General features: G+C 44.6%; 2 protein-coding genes and 1 long non-coding RNA gene across 3 annotated transcripts; 2 read left to right on the plus strand and 1 right to left on the minus strand.

Annotated features, from left to right (window-relative positions):
• Nucleotides 1-2,525: 2,525 nt before the first annotated feature.
• LOC117752198 (zinc finger protein 479-like) lies at nucleotides 2,526-9,516 on the minus strand. Its single transcript, XM_034569391.1, has 4 exons — nucleotides 9,035-9,516; nucleotides 6,867-7,401; nucleotides 4,382-5,016; nucleotides 2,526-3,460 (listed from the first exon to the last, which is right to left on the minus strand). Exons 1-4 carry the CDS (start codon nucleotides 9,461-9,463, stop codon nucleotides 2,816-2,818), a joined length of 2,244 nt encoding a protein of 747 aa, XP_034425282.1. The 5' UTR covers nucleotides 9,464-9,516; the 3' UTR covers nucleotides 2,526-2,815.
• Nucleotides 5,572-6,702, plus strand: LOC117779249. The gene is made up of 3 exons (XR_004616968.1): nucleotides 5,572-5,605; nucleotides 6,054-6,236; nucleotides 6,536-6,702. It is a non-coding gene; the product is annotated as an uncharacterized LOC117779249 (long non-coding RNA).
• A 1,554-nt stretch (nucleotides 9,517-11,070) lies between the features above and the next one.
• On the plus strand, nucleotides 11,071-16,881 carry slc25a11 (solute carrier family 25 member 11). Its single transcript, XM_034615263.1, has 9 exons — nucleotides 11,071-11,273; nucleotides 13,325-13,477; nucleotides 13,905-14,022; nucleotides 14,213-14,301; nucleotides 14,391-14,481; nucleotides 14,974-15,064; nucleotides 15,141-15,240; nucleotides 15,342-15,393; nucleotides 16,335-16,881. Exons 1-9 carry the CDS (start codon nucleotides 11,209-11,211, stop codon nucleotides 16,488-16,490), a joined length of 915 nt encoding a protein of 304 aa, XP_034471154.1. The 5' UTR covers nucleotides 11,071-11,208; the 3' UTR covers nucleotides 16,491-16,881.
• Nucleotides 16,882-17,964: the final 1,083 nt, after the last annotated feature.

Raw genomic sequence — 17,964 nt, forward strand, 5'->3', positions numbered from 1 at the left:
TTTCCCACAGGATTTGGAGAGATCATGGTGGATGGACCCTGGACCCTCTTGGAAGAAGATCTAGTACATTTTAAAGTAAAGATGCATCTGTTGCACTTTGAGAGAAAAATTAAGAGGCTAGATTGAAATTAATATGGCGTGAGAAACACTGCACAGACACACTGAGCAGTAAATGGTTCAACTCTGCAATAGGCACTTTTATAATACTTGAAATAACACAAATCAGATCAACATTGTCACTGATATAATGCTACAACTTTCTCATAAAGAGCCACCATGTGGCATGTCTTTAGTGCCACACAGTTTTCAGCTGACATACAAAGGGAAACTAGTCTGTTTTCTCACCTGAAACAGCTGCTACACATTTTCTTTTTACAGAGCGAACAGTCAGCCTCCGGTCGTTCCCAGCGACGGAGTTCAACTGCTCGTGTTCCAACCACGACTCTGCGAATTTACACTTCCCCATTGCCTATTCCTTTGCAGCCATATAAAGAATTAATAGCGCAATATTTGCAGCAAGTCGTCCTCTACATGGAAGATTCGACAACGGCAAGCGCTATTCGCGCCGCGGTCTCGCGCTCTGAGACAAACGTTGCCTAGCGACGCCGCTCGAGCCCCGTCCCCGCTTGAACGCCAAGTATTTTTTTGTTGCGCTGTTGTGAGGACTAGAATAAATGAATTCACATAAACTTTTAACAAAATCTTTGGACAAATATATTCAAAAATCGAAAAAACAACACATGTAAAGGGTCTTGAATTTGAAAAAGATTCAAGACTTTTTAAGGGTCTTGATTTTCCCTAAATTGATAGATCAACTTTTAATACTTTTCAAGCCCCCCCGGATACTCTGTATTAGGAACAGTCTGAGCTGAGACATCAGAGGACGCAGTGACAAGCAGCTGCCAGCAGGAGGCAGCAGACTCACCGAAGGCCCAATAAGCTCCACTTCACTGACGTCACGTGTCGAGAAGCTGCTTCTGTTTAGAATTACATATGTAAAACGTAGTTCGGGCCGAGCCCCCCCGCTGGCAGGCCCTGGTGTATGGGAAGGATCCTGTTTCCCTTTTGGGCTTTTTCAGGCCCAGACGCTCAGACTGTTACCAAAGTTTGCAGGAAATTCAAAAGCCCAAAAAGTATTTGAATTCTGGAGTAATTTGAAATGGGCGTGGAAAAATGGCTCAACAGCGCCATCTAAGGAAAAGCCCCTCAGTTAGCTTTCACCGATCTTCACAAACATCGTAGCCCAGGTGTATCGTGACCAGACAAACAAAAAAGGTCAGAGGTGCAATTGGAAAAAAGCAACAGGAAGCCCGCCATTTTGACTTTAGTGGCCATATTGGCCATTTTCCACATTTTTACTTTGACGAACTTGTCGTAGAGCTTTCATCAGATCAACTTCAACTTCTGGGAATGTCATCTCAACAAGATGGAGATATGAACTGACTCGGTATATTTGATTTCGTCACACGGTGTGACCGTGGCGTGGCGTCAAAGTTTGATGACACGCCATCAAAACACGAGGTTCTGTATCTCGGACATATTTGGTCCAATCGAGTCCAAACTAGACATGTAAGACAAGTGTCCCGGCCTGATGACATCTACACAGACATGACTTAAAATCACAGCGCCCCCTGGTGGCTACAGGAAGTGACATGTTTTATACTTTGATGCACTGCTCCTGGCTGCTTAACAATATACAGCTCAAATGAGCTCAGTCAAGTCATTGGACCATGTTCAGAATTGTAACATTTCCTCAAACCGTGTAAACATTGAGGTGCGGCGAAGGTTCATCCTTCGCCAAAGGACACGATGTTGTCATAACTCCACTGTGCATTGTCCTATCACTGCCAAACTTCTGTCTCATGATCAGAGTCCAAGCCTGAACAGCTCTATGTGTCAATATTTCCTCAGTGTCATAGCGCCACCTACTGATTCGCCATGACACAGGAAGTACTTTGTAAATCCACTCTGCATTATCCAACCGGCTCCGAACTACTGGCCTATGATCACAATCCTGACCTGAACACATCCATATATTAATATTAGTTCAGGGTCATAGCGCCACCTACTGATCAGTGTGACAATTAAGTTGTTGTAACATTGTCCAAATGACACAAAATTGCTCACGCTACATCAGAGCCCCTACTTGAACAGATATATTAGTCTGTAGGTAATAATAGTGATGGCGCCACCTACTGGCAACAGGAAGTAAGCTTTGTTTTACAAATATCATTCGATTTACATAACATTTTTAGTGTGATGTGCAATTGATAGCGTGGATCGTAATGAGCAATTAGCAGGCAAGGATCGACATCGCGTGACGGACGCAGGAAGTGAAGCGTTTGTCCTCGCCGCAGTGCGCAAAACGCGTGCAACGCGGAGACGTGCGCTTGGTCATTGATCGCTCTCTCCACCGACCGCAACAGGCTTCAACGTGCGTGTGCTCGGGCCCGTCAGTGCTACAACGTAGCCCTAGTTGTATTTATATTTACTCAGAAATGATCAAAAATAAAGACAGTGAATTATTTGACATTTTACTGAAAAAAGATTTTATTAAAAATATATGCTAACATTGACACAAAATTTGAAATGTTCATCGACTTCAAAACAAGAGTTCACAAGCTCCAAAATAAAAGCAAGTAAAGAATCTTCGGGTTCTTCACTGAAACGTGAACATTTTAATTGTCAGATGATTCAATCTGTTCCAGTTTCTGATTTTGAAGCTAAAAATGTCTCATGATTTGTTGGCGACTGTAATCTGGTGTGAACACGTGAGTTTTCAGATTTCTTGGGTTACTGTAAACGTTCCCACTCGTCAGTCGTGTTGATTCTCCGCAGCGTGAACACGCCTGTGACTCTTCAGGGCTCCTAACCGTGCAAACAGAGCGCCGCACTGGTTACAGGCATACGGTTTCTCTCCAGTGTGAATGCGGCGATGATTCGTTAAACTGCTCATTTGTGGGTAAGCGTTCCCACACACATCGCAGATGTACGGTTTCTCACCAGCGTGATAGCGTTGGTGGAGCTTAAGGTAGCGCGACGTGCTGAACGCCGCCCCACACTGGTCACAGCTGAACGCTCGCTCTCCACTGTGAATGAGCTGATGCTCCTTCAGGTAACTGAGCTCAATGAAAGACTTCCCACACTGGTCACAGTTGTGTGGTTTCTCTCCGGTGTGAATGTGCTGATGTCGTTTTAATCGATAAGCACGAGAGAAACTTTTCCCGCACTGGTCGCAGGCGTACGGTTTGTCTCCTGTGTGGATGTGCTCGTGAATCTGTAAACTGCTCGAGGTCGTAAACGTTTTCCCACAGTGATCGCAGCTGAACCGCTTCTGTTCGCCGTGGACATGTTGATGGATCTTTAAATTAGCTGAAGTTGTAAACGTTTTACCACATTCATCACAGCGGAACGGTTTCTTCTGTTTGGTGCTCCGATGGTTGTTTGTGCGTTTCCGTTTCTATGGTAACAGAGAGAGAGAGAGCACGTCAGGGTGGGGCGAGTTTTCATGTACAAGTTTAATCATCAGAGTAAAAACACATCAGGCAGCATTTCAGTGTTGATATTAGCTGCTTTCATCCAAACACAGAAACTCGTATGTTCTACACCAGAGAACACGAAGGCCCCGTACACACCTGGAATTAACATCTGTCCTGAGAGATCCAATCACAAGTGACCAGATCCATATACAAGACTGCTTGATATATAATATGTCTCCTCAGATACTCGACCATTACTGACAATAATCCATCAGTTCATTGACCTTCAGCTACAAAGTGTTTATTCTAATCAAAGCTGTAAATACTCTGATCTCTCTGATGTTCTCTGTTCCACGGGACATCTGTTCACTTGTGTCCGTCCTGGGAGACGGATCCTCACGTGTCTCTGAGGTTTCTACCTTCTTTACCTGTTAAAGGTTTTAGTAGTTTGACTCTTGTTGAGGGTGAAGGACAGAGGACGTCTCACCTTGTTAAAGACCATGAGACAAACTGGGATTTGTGAATATGAGACTATACTAATAAGATTTGATTGATTGTATATGGAGCCACATGCAAACATTCATTCACAATGTTCTCGCTGACATATTTAGCTCATGTTCTTCACATTTAAGACAGAAATTCATGTCATAAAGTTAAATGCTAAATCTACATATTAAATCTAAATGTAAACATTAAATGTCTCGCCGAATGTAAAGCTAAATATTTAGCAAATATGCAAATAGACCACGCCCTTTGAACGTGCCTCGAGGCACAGCCCCGCCCACACCACGGACGTAGGAAGACGTAAACATGGCTAACCTTGCTAGATGCGACTTGGATGCTAGCTAGCTATTACTTCCGGGAAGAATACTGACGTCAGAGAACTGAACCGGAGCACCGACCTGAAGACCAGCGGCCTGATCCGGGTCCTCGTCCTCCTCTTTGACCCGGTTCTGGTCCATGATGCCCGGGTCCTGGTCCTCCTTTTTGACCCGGGTCTGGTCCATGAAGCCCGGGTCCTGCTCCTCCTCTTTGACTTCGGTCCGGTCCATGGAGCCCGGGTCCTGGTCCTCCTCTTTGACCCGGGTCTGGTCCATGAAGCCCGGGTCCTGGTCCTCCTCTTTGACCCGGGTCTGGTCCATGAAGCCCGGGTCCTGGTCCTCCTCTTTGACCCGGGTCTGGTCCATAAAGCCCGGGTCCTGGTCCTCCTCCTTGACCCGGGTCTGGTCCATGAAGCCCGGGTCCTGGTCCTCCTCTTTGACCCGGGTCTGGTCCATGAAGCCCGGGTCCATGAAGCCCGGGTCCTGGTCCTCCTCTTTGACCCGGGTCTGGTCCATGAAGCCCGGGTCCTGGTCCTCCTCTTTGACCCGGGTCTGGTCCATGAAGCCCGGGTCCTGGTCCTCCTCTTTGACCCGGGTCTGGTCCATGAAGCCCGGGTCCTGGTCCTCCTCTTTGACCTCGGTCCGGTCCATGTCTTCTCTCAGCTGGACTGTTGGCGCCAGTCTTTGTTCTTCGTGTTCTCGCGATATCACCGCTCAGCGTGATGCATGCTGGTCCTAATGCTGCGTTCCTGGCAGCTCGGATGTCGGAGTTTTCCGACCTCCTGCTTGAAAAGTGCAGTGGATGCTACCTACAGTCGGGGTTCGAACTTGTGAACTCGGGGACACGTCATCTCGCTGGTTCACGGAGCAGTTGACGCTCCGCTGGTCTCAAACATCCTCACGGTCACACATGTTTGTTTACGTCTGACGTCATCACTGCGCGCCGGAACGCTTGGAAGTCGGAATATCCGGGTTTTATTGAACGCAGCAACAGTCAGACACATGTGACGTCACAACTCCGCTCTGATTGGCTGAATGCTTCAGCCACACGTATTACGTGTCTTGTTTTATTCTGAGAATTCAGATGCGTTTTCTACATATCAATAATGTTTATATATATTATTAATCAAGTGTTAAACATATATATATATAAAACACTTTATATAGTATTTCTACATTTTAATATATATATATATATATATATAAATAAATATCAATTGTATTTTATCAGCATCAGAATAATCAGATATTTTTATTCATGTTCAGGTTTTTATTCACATTAATTCTCACATTTTCAATCACAAAGTTTTTTTTTTCATTAAAATAAAAAACACATCATCTTTTGGATCGAACATGACGTCATTTTGAATCAAATTATAATGAATTATAAATTCATATTTAGTAAATGTGTAGTTTTTCATTAGGTTCTGTCACATTATGTGAAACTGTTTAAAAATACAAACACATCAACTTTATAAAAACTGACAATAAAACAATGGAAATGATAAAAGACACATCAGTACTCGGAGTACTGCAGTAAAAAGACATATTACTTTATTACATATTCAGTTAAAATGTCCCGGGGGGGGGCTGTGGGAGTGATGATGGACTGAGAGCACGTGACACTATCTGTTCAACAACGCCCCCTGCAGGTGAGCCCTGACTGCGTAGTCCCACTCACTGAACTGTTAATATTACCCATGATCCTCTGCTTCTTTACAGTCGTTTATCGAAACAGCTTCATTTGTTCCAGAGCTTTTATCTCAAACTCACGTACGATTCCGACGACCTCCAGGTGGCGCTAACTGCAGTCGTAACTGTCACCATGTGTGAAGCCCCGAGGTATGGAGATAAATTCATGACAAAACTTAACAAACATAAACTGTGGTTTACAAACTTTAACAAAGTAATGCAAATACAAAACACACCTGACAAAGTAAAACACACCTCTAGAAACAAATAGCCCCCAAATAGCCTTCTCACAAATGTCCTGAGTAATTCTCCCTCCGGGCCCCAACAGCAGGTGGCGCTGTGAGTCAAATAACAGGCCCCAGGAAGTCACTATCGGACACTATCGGACACTGTGGACGAGAGGATGACGTGTTGTGGCTGTGGAATCTAAAAACTACAGAGATTAACTCTTGACTCACAGCGCCACCTGCTGTTGTGGCCTGAAGGGGAAATTACTCAGGTGATTTGTGAGAAAATCCTCAGTGAGACAAAACAGCGAAAAAGATTTGCAACAAAAGTCAGGTGATATTTTTTGTGTTGTACTGGTAGAATATATTTTTTTGTACATGTATAAAATGTGGAAGGCTATTTGTTTCTGAAGCATCATTTAGTAGAAACGTTGTATTTCTTTGTCGGGTGTGTTTTGTGTTGTAAACCACAGTGTTTGCAAGTGAATAGGAGGGAATTTGTAAAACCCGTTTTTTTGTTTGTTAAGCTTTGGCATGAATTTAGCTCCATACACAGGTCTCTACAAACTCCCACTCATACGTCATCGTGTGTTATTCAAGTTATTCATTATTCCGACAACGTTTTAGTTGCTGTGAAACAAACTAACTGCTGTGGACACGTTGGTGCATCTTCAGGATACTCGAGCGACTGAAACCTTTCCCACACTCAGCACAGATGTACGGTTTCTCTCCGGTGTGGATGCGTAAGTGACTTTTTAAACTGCTCGGAATTGCAAAAGCCTTCCCACAAAAGTCACATTCGTACGGTTTCTCTCCGGTGTGGATGCGTCGGTGGACCGTCAACTTACTTGACGTCGCAAATGCTTTTCCACACTGGTCACAGCTGTAGGGTTTCTCTCCGGTGTGGATACGTTGGTGGATTTGAAGGTAACACGACCGGCTGAACGCTGCCCCGCACTCGTCACAGCGGTACGGTCTCTCTCCGGTGTGAACACGCTGATGGGTTTTTAATCGAAACGAATCTGTGAAAGATTTCCCGCACTGACCACAGCTGTACGGCCTCTCTCCGGTGTGCACACGCTGATGGGTTTTTAGGTGACTGGCTGTTGTGAAACTGTTCCCACATTGTTCACAGCTGTGTTTCCTCTCTTTGGTGTGATGGACATCTGTGTGTCTGTGTTTCTATGGTAACAGAGAGAGAGAGCGAGAGTTAGAGCTAGTTGTTTAACATCACATATGTTCAAACAGCGTCAGAGGAAAGAATAGAACCTGCTGCAGCTCCTCTTTTCAGCCTCTGTCTCAAACACTTGGTTTTGGCTGCTGTTTCTTTAAGACACCCCCCCCCCCCTATGATGGGTCAAATTAAGACTTTAGTAAACGATGGATGTTTTCTTCCTGATTGGTCCAGAGTTTGTGTTTCACAGCTGAACAACTCAGCAGCAGGTTTTCTGCACAGACTCGTTCACAGCATCAGATCCTCCTCCTGGTTCAGGTGAGAGGGGGGGCAGCCGGGTGCAGCAGACAGAGACAGGAAGTGACGTGTGACCTCTGCTGCAGAGGTCATGTGATCATGTTGACATCACGTGACACCTTCAGCTCTGATCACCACGAACTCTCTTCACATCTTCGTCTGTGTCTTCTTCGTGTGTGTCAGCACTTCTTCACCAGAGACATTTGTTTTAGTTTCTTCATGTTTGTGTCCCGTGTTAGAAGCTCCTCCCCCCCCCCCCCCACTCAGTGAATCAGAGGAGGATCCTCTGCTGTTCACACTGCTCCTGGACTTAGACTTTATACAGGAGCTCAGGAGGAGGAAGACAAACTGAGTCTGATCCTCCAGAGAAGATCCAGAGAACTGAGGAGCTCAGTCTGGAAGCCACCAACTGCAGAGTAGATGATGAATCTACTTCCTGTTTATTTTTGATACGGAGATAAAACAAAGTTCGGACGGACGTTAAAATAAAGATGTGTCTGTCTGTACTTGTATTTATATCTTTGTGAGGACCTAAGTGTAGTATATGGATCTTCTCCTGCAGCCTCCTGGTAACATGTCCTCGTGAGTCCATGTGAGGAAACAGCAGGACAATGTGTGGAAGCTTCCCAGTGAGCGAGTGGACATGTTGATGAGGTTTCTAACACGTGACGGACGTGAAACTGGAAGAACACAAACATCTCAGGATGAAGAAGAGGAGCCGTACACGTAGAAGACGAAGACGTCAACTTGGAAACACGAGGAGGTTCCAGATCTTCTGGTGATGAGGGCCGACGCCGGTGTGGATGAGCTGGAAACAACAACACTGATCTTTCCACAGCAGAGTTTATACGTCATGTCCGGCCTCCTGCTGCTCTACAGGCTCCGCCCCTGCTGCTCTACAGGCTCCGCCCCTGCTGCTCTAAAGGCTCCGCCCCTCGCCTGGATGTTCCCACATGTTCCTGTTTGAACGAGTCGGACCCGACAACCTGCTGCTGCTGCTTCACAAACACTAACTACACAACATGTCCAGAAACAACCTGCTGCTGCTGCTTCACAAACACCAACTACACAACATGTCCAGAAACAACCTGCTGCTGCTGCTTCACAAACACCAACTACACAACATGTCCAGAAACAACCTGCTGCTGCTGCTTCACAAACACCAACTACACAACATGTCCAGAAACCACCTGCTGCTGCTGCTTCACAAACACCAACTACACAACATGTCTTACACAGTTCATGTGTCCTCAGGGTTCAGTTTGTAATATGTAACTAAACCACTAAGTATCCTACTTGATATTATTATTACATTGTTGTTGTTATAAATAACATCATTATTACATCATCACTATCATTAATAATAATCTGCGTTTCTGATGTCACCATTGAGTCCTGAACTCTGAACTGCTCCTGGTTCTCCTCCTCCAGTCCGGTCTGCTCATACTCCGGGTCCTGGTTTTCTTCCTTGATCACGATGTTAAACTGGTCCGTTTCCTGGTTCTCCTCTTTAATCACGATCTTGTAGAGATCCGTGTCCATGAAAACCGGTTCCTGGTTCTCCTCTTTGATCCGGGTCTGGCCCGTTAAATCAGGGTCCTGGTCCTCCTCTTTGATCCGGGTCTGGCCCGTTATATCCGGGTCCTGGTCCTCCTCTTTGATCCGGATCTGGCCCGTTATATCCGGGTCCTGGTCCTCCTCTTTGATCCGGGTCTGGCCCGTTATATCCGGGTCCTGGTTCTCCTCTTTGATCCGGGTCTGGTCTTGTTCCATGTTGTTCTTCTCTACAGACTCAGACTGTTTCCGCTCCGTGTTCTCGCGATATCTTCATCATATCTCGCGGTAACTGGCAGCTCGGCCTTAGTTACTGTTGCTAAGGAGCAGCGTTCCACCAGAGTCCATAGCTCAGATTTACCACCATGGAAACAGACTGTGAACGCACCAGAGTAAAACACAAATTAAAATCACAACTACACACAGACAGGTACAGACACAGACAGGTACAGACAGACAGGTACAGACAGACAGGTACAGACAGACAGGTACACACAGACAGGTACACACAGACAGGTACAGACAGACAGGTACACACAGACAGGTACAGACAGACAGGTACAGACAGACAGGCAGAGACACAGACAGGTACAGACAGACAGGTACAGACAGACAGGTACAGACAGACAGGTACAGACACAGACAGGTACAGACAGACAGGTACAGACAGACAGGTACAGACACAGACAGGTACAGACAGACAGGTACAGACACAGGCAGGTACAGACAGACAGGTACAGACAGACAGGTACACACAGACAGGTACAGACAGACAGGTACAGACAGACAGGTACAGACAGACAGGTACAGACACAGGCAGGTACAGACAGACAGGTACAGACAGACAGGTACACACAGACAGGTACAGACACAGGCAGGTACACACAGACAGGTACAGACAGACAGGTACACACAGACAGGTACAGACAGACAGGTACAGACAGACAGGCAGAGACACAGACAGGTACAGACAGACAGGTACAGACACAGACAGACAGGCAGAGACACAGACAGGTACAGACAGACAGGTACAAACAGACAGGTACAGACAGACAGGTACAGACACAGACAGGTACAGACACAGACAGACAGGTACAGACACAGACAGGTACAGACAGACAGGTACAAACAGACAGGTACAGACAGACAGGTACAGACACAGACAGGTACAGACAGACAGGTACAGACACAGACAGGTACAGACAGACAGGTACAGACACAGACAGGTACAGACAGACAGGTACAAACAGACAGGTACAGACAGACAGGTACAGACACAGACAGGTACAGACACAGGCAGGTACAGACAGACAGGTACAGACAGACAGGTACAAACAGACAGGTACAGACAGACAGGTACAGACACAGACAGGTACACACAGACAGGTACAGACAGACAGGCAGAGACACAGACAGGTACAGACAGACAGGTACAGACACAGACAGACAGGCAGAGACACAGACAGGTACAGACAGACAGGTACAGACAGACAGGTACACACAGACAGGTACAGACAGACAGGTACAGACAGACAGGTACACACAGACAGGTACAGACAGACAGGTACAGACAGACAGGCAGAGACACAGACAGGTACAGACAGACAGGTACAGACACAGACAGACAGGTACAGACACAGACAGACAGGTACAGACAGACAGGTACAGACACAGACAGACAGGTACAGACACAGACAGACAGGCAGAGACACAGACAGGTACAGAATATAATTTAATCTTTACAAATTATTATAAACATGCTGAGTGCAGGACTCTGACATGAACGACTCTGTGATTGGTCCCTGAAGGCCTCCTCGGCTCCTGATTGGTCGGCTGGTGTCCGCTCCGCAGAGTCACCTTGTCCCGGCTCCTGCTGCAGCTGTTCCGGGGACAGAGCAGAGAACCGTCCGGCTCAGAGGCACACAGGCAGCGGGAATCTAACCTCCGAGCCACCTGGAGGAAACATGGCGGCGACAAAGCCGAAGACTTCTCCGAAGGCCGTTAAGTTCCTGTTCGGGGGCCTGGCCGGGTAGGTACTAGCTGCCATGCTAACGTGCTAATGTCAGCGTGCTAACCGCGGGGCTAACACTCCGCAGCGTGAAACCCGGTGAATGTCCCCGATAACCACAGCTCAGAGTCCGGGTCATAATGTGTCACACGCACCGTGACAACCATCTCCTGCTAGCTGCTAATGCTAACGTCCTTTGAAATGCCCCCCCCCCCCCCCCCCCGTCGGTTGGCTATATTGTGTTTATATTCTGATTTATATTCTTGTTTATTTATATTGACATCATCCGCTAAACTGTTTAAAACAGAGTTCGAGTCCCGGACCAGATTCCTTTAGCCTTGTAGCATGCTAACATGTAGCATAGAGATGTCAGTAGTGTTATGAATGAATTAAAGAGCAGCTACACGCACACTCACACGCACTGATTAAAATCAGCTGATCCGGAAGTTCACTCAAAGCAGAAAGACCTGAGCACGTTTACATTAGTTCATTTATCATAAGTCATTTCATCACATTATTCAACAAGGTTATTGCATTGCGCGTGTTTTCTAATCTCGTGCATGTTACTTTAAACCATGAGACGATCAATCAGCTGATTGGAAATCATCAAACAATCGAGACAATAAACGTTTGATATTTTCTGTCTCAGGTTTAGATTTATACAATCAGATTGATCTTTGAATATTGATTCGATTCTTCCCTCATTAATCATTCAGTGGATAACGTGTCAGAGGTGATCCTCATGTGACATCATCAGTTTCATCATGTGACATTTATTTGAATCCAGACTTTTCCAGAAGTCGGGCTCATGTCAGAAGAGAAGCAGCTGTCCCCTGCACACAGACACACACTAACACAGACACACACTAACACAGACACACACTAACACAGACACACACTCAAGGACACATCAAGCTCTCATGCACGCTCCTTGAAGTGTGTACACGAGTGACGTTCATGCTGCTGAGCTGTTTTACGGGTCGTGACATTTAGGACAGACGTGCAGCTGCTGTGACAGACGAAGGGAAATGTCAGTGTCAGTACAGTGTCCAGTCATTTTTTACAGTGTGCACAACTGAATTATTCACCATGTGTGGCTGCAGGGGGCGCTGTGTCAGTCACTCAAACCTGCAGGACTCGTTTCCTCTTTTATCCTCTAGTGAAAAGTAACAGCAGATTCCACAGTGACACCAGAAGGTTGAGGAGTTGTCGATCTGTCGTCAGGACGATTGAGTTCTCTCACGTTCAGAGAAGAAAATAAAAGAGACGGAAACTGTGCGTTTAAATTTTTTTTTTTTTTAAATACAAATGCTGCGAGTCACCGTTGGAGCAAAAGTTTCATTCTGTTCTTAACTGAGAAGTTATTCTCTCATCTGGTTTATTAAACATCAGACTCAGTTTAATTGAAACGTAAGAAAAAAGATAATGATCCATTTTAGAGACAAATGTTTGATAATTTCAGAGAAAAATTATGATTTATTTTATTTGAACCTGGACAACTAACCAGATTTATATAAATTCAGATAATTTACCAAGAATGTAGATTTAAAGCTGATCAAGTGAAGATGTCGAGGTTTTATAATGAACCTGTTTCTGAACTGAAGTCCAAGTAGTGAAGTGAGAACCTGTCAGTTTCCTGCTGCTCTCTTCATATGTTAAACACACGTGAGGACGAGGATTACTGTGACACGAGACCAGTTCCACATGAGCTGTGATTAACACAACAATAAAACCAGTTTATGAACAGTGTGTGTTTGTAGAGGTGGGGGGGGGGGGGTCCCTCAGGTTGATCTTTGACCTTGAGATAAAGATTAAAAGTATGAGTGGTTCCATCAGAGTTCACACATAGTGTCTCTGTATCACTGACTGAACTAAAGTTCATCACTCTTACAAGATTATAAATATAATGATATACATGATGTATAATCTCTCTCTCTCTCTCTCTCTCTCTCTCTCTCTCTCTCTCTCTCTCTCTCTCTCTCCCCCTCTCTCTCTCTCTCTCTCTCTCTCTCTCTCCCTCTCTCTCTGTCTCTCTCTCTCTCTCTCTCTCTCTCTCTCTCGCTCTCTCTCAGGATGGGTGCGACAGTGTTCGTTCAGCCGTTGGATCTGGTGAAGAACAGGATGCAGCTCAGTGGTCAGGGAACGAAGGCCCGAGAATATAAAACCAGTTTCCACGCTCTCTTCTCCATCCTGAAGAACGAGGGAGTGACGGGCATCTACACCGGGTATCTAACACTCTATCTTTGTTCTGTCGCTGTCTATAGTTCTATCACTCTATCTATAGTTCTATCACTCTATCTGTAGTTCTATCACTCTATCTGTAGTTCTATCACTCTATCTATAGTTCTATCACTCTATCTGTAGTTCTATCACTCTATCTATAGTTCTATCACTCTATCTGTAGTTCTATCACTCTATCTATAGTTCTATCACTCTATCTATAGTTCTATCACTCTGTCTATAGTTCTATCACTCTATCTATAGTTCTATCACTCTGTCTATAGTTCTATCACTCTATCTGTCGCTCCTGGTCTATGAGGACACCTCCTGTTTACTTCCTGTTTGATGGTGTACCTCCTGCTGACGATTTGAATGATCTTTATTGACACGTGTTCAGTTTAATAAACTAAATTAGTTTTTTTCCTCCGTCAGTCTGTCGGCTGGTTTGCTGCGTCAGGCGACGTATACGACGACTCGTCTGGGCATCTACACCATCCTGTTTGAGAAGATGACGGGGGCTGACGGACGGCCGCCAAACTTCCTCCTCAAGGTACCGACACATTCAGTCACGTTTTACCAACGTTTTACCACATCAATATTAAAGAGTCAAAAATCTCTGATAAGTTGTTTTTTATTTATTTAAAAAAATCTCTGTGATTCTAATGTCAAAGACGAGTTTAAAAGTTTAGGAAACGTTTGAATGAAACATTAGAGGTTTACAGAGATTGCTCCCCCCGCAGGCTCTCATCGGTATGACAGCTGGAGCTACAGGAGCATTTGTCGGGACACCAGCAGAGGTCGCTCTGATCCGGATGACAGCTGACGGGCGGTGAGTGAGCTGTGTGTCTCCTGAGAAGTCACATTATGAATGTGTTTTTAAAACTTTATTTCTAAATAAAACTGTTTGTTCGCCTGCAGTCTACCTCCAGACCAGAGGAGGGGCTATAGCAACGTTTTCAATGCTCTCGCTCGAATCACCAGAGAAGAAGGCATCGCCACGCTGTGGAGGGTGAATCCCACTTTTCATTTTCTCTTAAATAACTAATCAGGTAACTGGTGATTTAGTTAGAGAGAGAAATCTTATTCAAGGTAACGCACCGTTAGCTAGTTAGCTATTCAGTTAGCTAGTTAGCTAGCTAGCTATTCAGTTAGCTAGTTAGCCTTCCACTCTTTGTGTTGGTGGCTTGTAATGAATCATGATTATTTGTTGGCGTTTGCTGCGTAACGTGATAAAACACTAACACTAAAGTGGTGAAGAAAACAACTCCCATGATTCCACACTGCTTCACTGCTGTTATTGTTTTGATGGAGAGACCCCTAGTGGCCAAAGTTAAATTCTGTAAGTTATAATAAATTGAATTTAGTGACAACTTTTATTTTGATGTTTCATCTCAAACTGTGTGTGTGTGTGTGTGTGTGTGTGTGTGTGTGTGTGTGTGTGTGTGTGTGTGTGTGTGTGTGTGTGTGTGTGTGTGTGTGTGTGTGTGTGTGTGTGTAACAGGGGTGTGTTCCCACCATGGCTCGAGCGGTGGTGGTGAACGCAGCTCAGCTGGCGTCGTACTCTCAGTCCAAACAGGCGCTGCTCGACTCAGGTGAAGAAACACACAAATTCACACAGACTCAAACATTCCAACTGGGCGAAGTGTAACTGTGTGTGTGTGTTTTCAGGGTATTTCGGGGACAATATTTTGTGTCACTTCTGTGCCAGTATGATCAGCGGCCTCATTACCACGGCAGCCTCCATGCCCGTCGACATCGTAAAGACCAGGTGAGAATCTAAACCAATCGGAGCGCCTGGTGTTGCCGGGGTGACGACGACACTGATGTCGTTTTCAGCTGAGATGCAGAGTGACTCTTTTTTTCTTTTAGGATTCAGAACATGAGGATGATCGACGGGAAACCGGAATACAAGAACAGTTTGGTGAGTTCCTCTGAAAACCGACGCCCCCTGCTGGTGGGGGTTTCATTCTAAATTTAAAACTATAATATTTAGAACATTGATTGTCTCTCTGCTCTTTACTTGATCATGTTGTTCGCCTCTGATGACGTCTCGACCTTTTGCTACAGTGAGAAACATGTTGATAACACACGGTGGCGCCAGAGAGTCTGACAGGAGCAAAACATGTTCATAGTTCAAATAACTTATGAAGAGTTAGGAAATATTTAGTTCATGTTTCTAGATTAAGAATCTTTAGAATGTGTTTTATTGATGATAATGTCAGATTTTTGTGTTTATTTAACTTATTACACCGTTTGAGTACTTTTATCATTTATTATAGTTTATTTACTCACAGAACCTTTTAGCTGTGAAGATTCTCCAGGAAACATCACAGGAAGTAAAAGTACCAACGTTAGACACCAAATCATAATGTACAATATATTAAAGCTCTTTACATAGAAGGTCGAGACCTTTAGAATTATAGACTGCAGAAGTCAGAGGTTAAATATGTTTAATTCATGTGTTTTACAGTGTAAACTGACCTTTGACTTTTGTTATCATACATGTTACTGATCACGCGTGTTGGAGGTTTCGTAACCTCACATGTGGTTACGTTAGCCCCGAGTCTTAGTTTGACATTTTTTCTGTAAAATATCATCTTTCAAAATCATATCAAACCTAATATATAACACACACATCTTTAATGGGTTCAACATTTCCACAGTATTCTCAAAATCTATACATTTTACTTATGATCTCATTTTTAAATATAAGATGTTTTTATGATATTCAGATTCTTAAAAAACTATTTTGTTGTTATTTTACAACTTTTTTTTTCTCCTTAAAAAAGTAAAAAAAATTGAGGGGGATTCTTTAAACCTGAGGTTGTTGTTGACCGAGTCACCGTCTGTTTCGTCCACCAGGAGGTGCTGGCGCGTGTGGTGGGCAAAGAAGGGTTCTTCTCGCTGTGGAAAGGTTTCACTCCGTACTACGCTCGTCTCGGGCCTCACACCGTCCTCACCTTCATCTTCCTGGAGCAGATGAACCGCCTCTACAAGACCTACGTCCTCGACCGCTAACGCACAACACACGCACAACAAAGACCCACACAGACAACAACCAAACGTGTCACCTCCTCATACCTCAAACGTGGAGTTAGAATTTACACACACACACACACACACACACAAACACACAAACACAAACACACACACACAAACACACACTCTCTCTCTCTATTTTAAATGGAAATTCTTTTTGTAAAGAAAAGAATGTAAACTGAATTTAGCTCACACATCGTTTCGTGATGTTTAATAAAATTAAAGACGAGTCTTATTTGTAGAATTGTGACCCTGCCCCCTCCTAACAATACACAACATCATGATCGGTAACCGTGGTTACAGGTCTATTGATGGAGGATCAATAAATAAATAAACTGTCTCTTTGTCTTTGTGAATAAAACGTTGACGTCTGAAACTTTAAATACGACAAATTCTTCAGGTTCTCTGTATCACTTCCTGTTTCACGTCTCTGCTGCGGCTTCAGAGGACTCAGGTTCTTCGCCACACGAACGCACCAACCAGCTTCTCACGAGCATACTGAGAGGTTCTTCACCTTGGGTTCAAACGTTGAGTTTGACTCACAATGACCTGAGTAGATTTCAGAGGTAAAGGATCCTAACTGCTAATCTCACATGAGACTGGAACAAATCTTTGTAGACTGAAGCTGCTCTGATTGGTGGAGACGATGATTCCAGTTACCTTGTTACAACCTTTTTACTTTGTTCATCGCTTCCTGTCGTTTAGACGTTAAGAGATGAGATAAAACTTTATTGCTCCCACACCGGAGAAATTACAAGAGCAGACAAGTCAGAACGAGAGAATAAAGAACTACAGAATATGAACAGAATATTCACCTTTCACTTCAGGAAAGTAGTTTGTATTTCAGTACAGTGCAGTGGTACATGATGACTGCATGAGAATGTGAAAGCACAAGTTGATACTGACTCTGTTCTAATGGATCATCAGCTCAGTGTAATGGGTTTAAAAGTTTCATTGTTCAGCTCAGGTGATGAAAAGATGCAGAAAATTAAATTACAATCATGAATAAACTGAGCAGCTCTGAGCAACAAGTTTTAATGCTGATGAGTCACAATGCGTGTTTTTACTTGAGGCTCAAAGTCACAGAGATTTCAGAATTCAAACATGACGCACACGTCTATGTTTCACCGTATAAGGACACGCACACTCTGTCATGTGCTTCTATCGAACTGAGGACACAACACATTCTTATCAAACCTGAAATCTAATTCTAAGTGTCCTCACAAAGATAGAACAAGTGCACACACACACTTCACTGAGGAACCACTTCCTCTTTCCCCGCTCGCCTCCGCCTCTTTCATCTTGACTCAGACAAGTGTTCTGTGTGTCGTTCTGCTTTAACCTCCATTAACGGCATCTGGAGAGTTGATGGCTGAATGAAAGTGACCCCGACCCGGCAGCAGCCATGTTGGAGGCTTTTAGCTGCTTTTATTTTTAAAGAACAATATCAAAT

Source organism: Hippoglossus hippoglossus, chromosome 18 (assembly GCF_009819705.1).
Source record: "Hippoglossus hippoglossus isolate fHipHip1 chromosome 18, fHipHip1.pri, whole genome shotgun sequence".
Taxonomy (NCBI): Eukaryota; Metazoa; Chordata; class Actinopteri; order Pleuronectiformes; family Pleuronectidae; genus Hippoglossus; species Hippoglossus hippoglossus.

Coding starts and splice junctions, on each gene's coding strand:
- LOC117752198 (XM_034569391.1), bottom strand. CDS start 9,463: ATGGAACAAGACCAGACCCGGATCAAAGAGGAGAACCAGGACCCGGAT. Junction 7,402..9,034: donor TTATTAATGATAGTGATGAT/GTAATAATGATG, acceptor CTGTTACCATAG/AAACACAGACACACAGATGT. Junction 5,017..6,866: donor GCACCAACGTGTCCACAGCA/GTTAGTTTGTTT, acceptor ATGCATCACGCT/GAGCGGTGATATCGCGAGAA.
- slc25a11 (XM_034615263.1), top strand. CDS start 11,209: ATGGCGGCGACAAAGCCGAAGACTTCTCCGAAGGCCGTTAAGTTCCTG. Junction 11,274..13,324: donor CTGTTCGGGGGCCTGGCCGG/GTAGGTACTAGC, acceptor GCTCTCTCTCAG/GATGGGTGCGACAGTGTTCG. Junction 14,023..14,212: donor CGCCAAACTTCCTCCTCAAG/GTACCGACACAT, acceptor CTCCCCCCGCAG/GCTCTCATCGGTATGACAGC.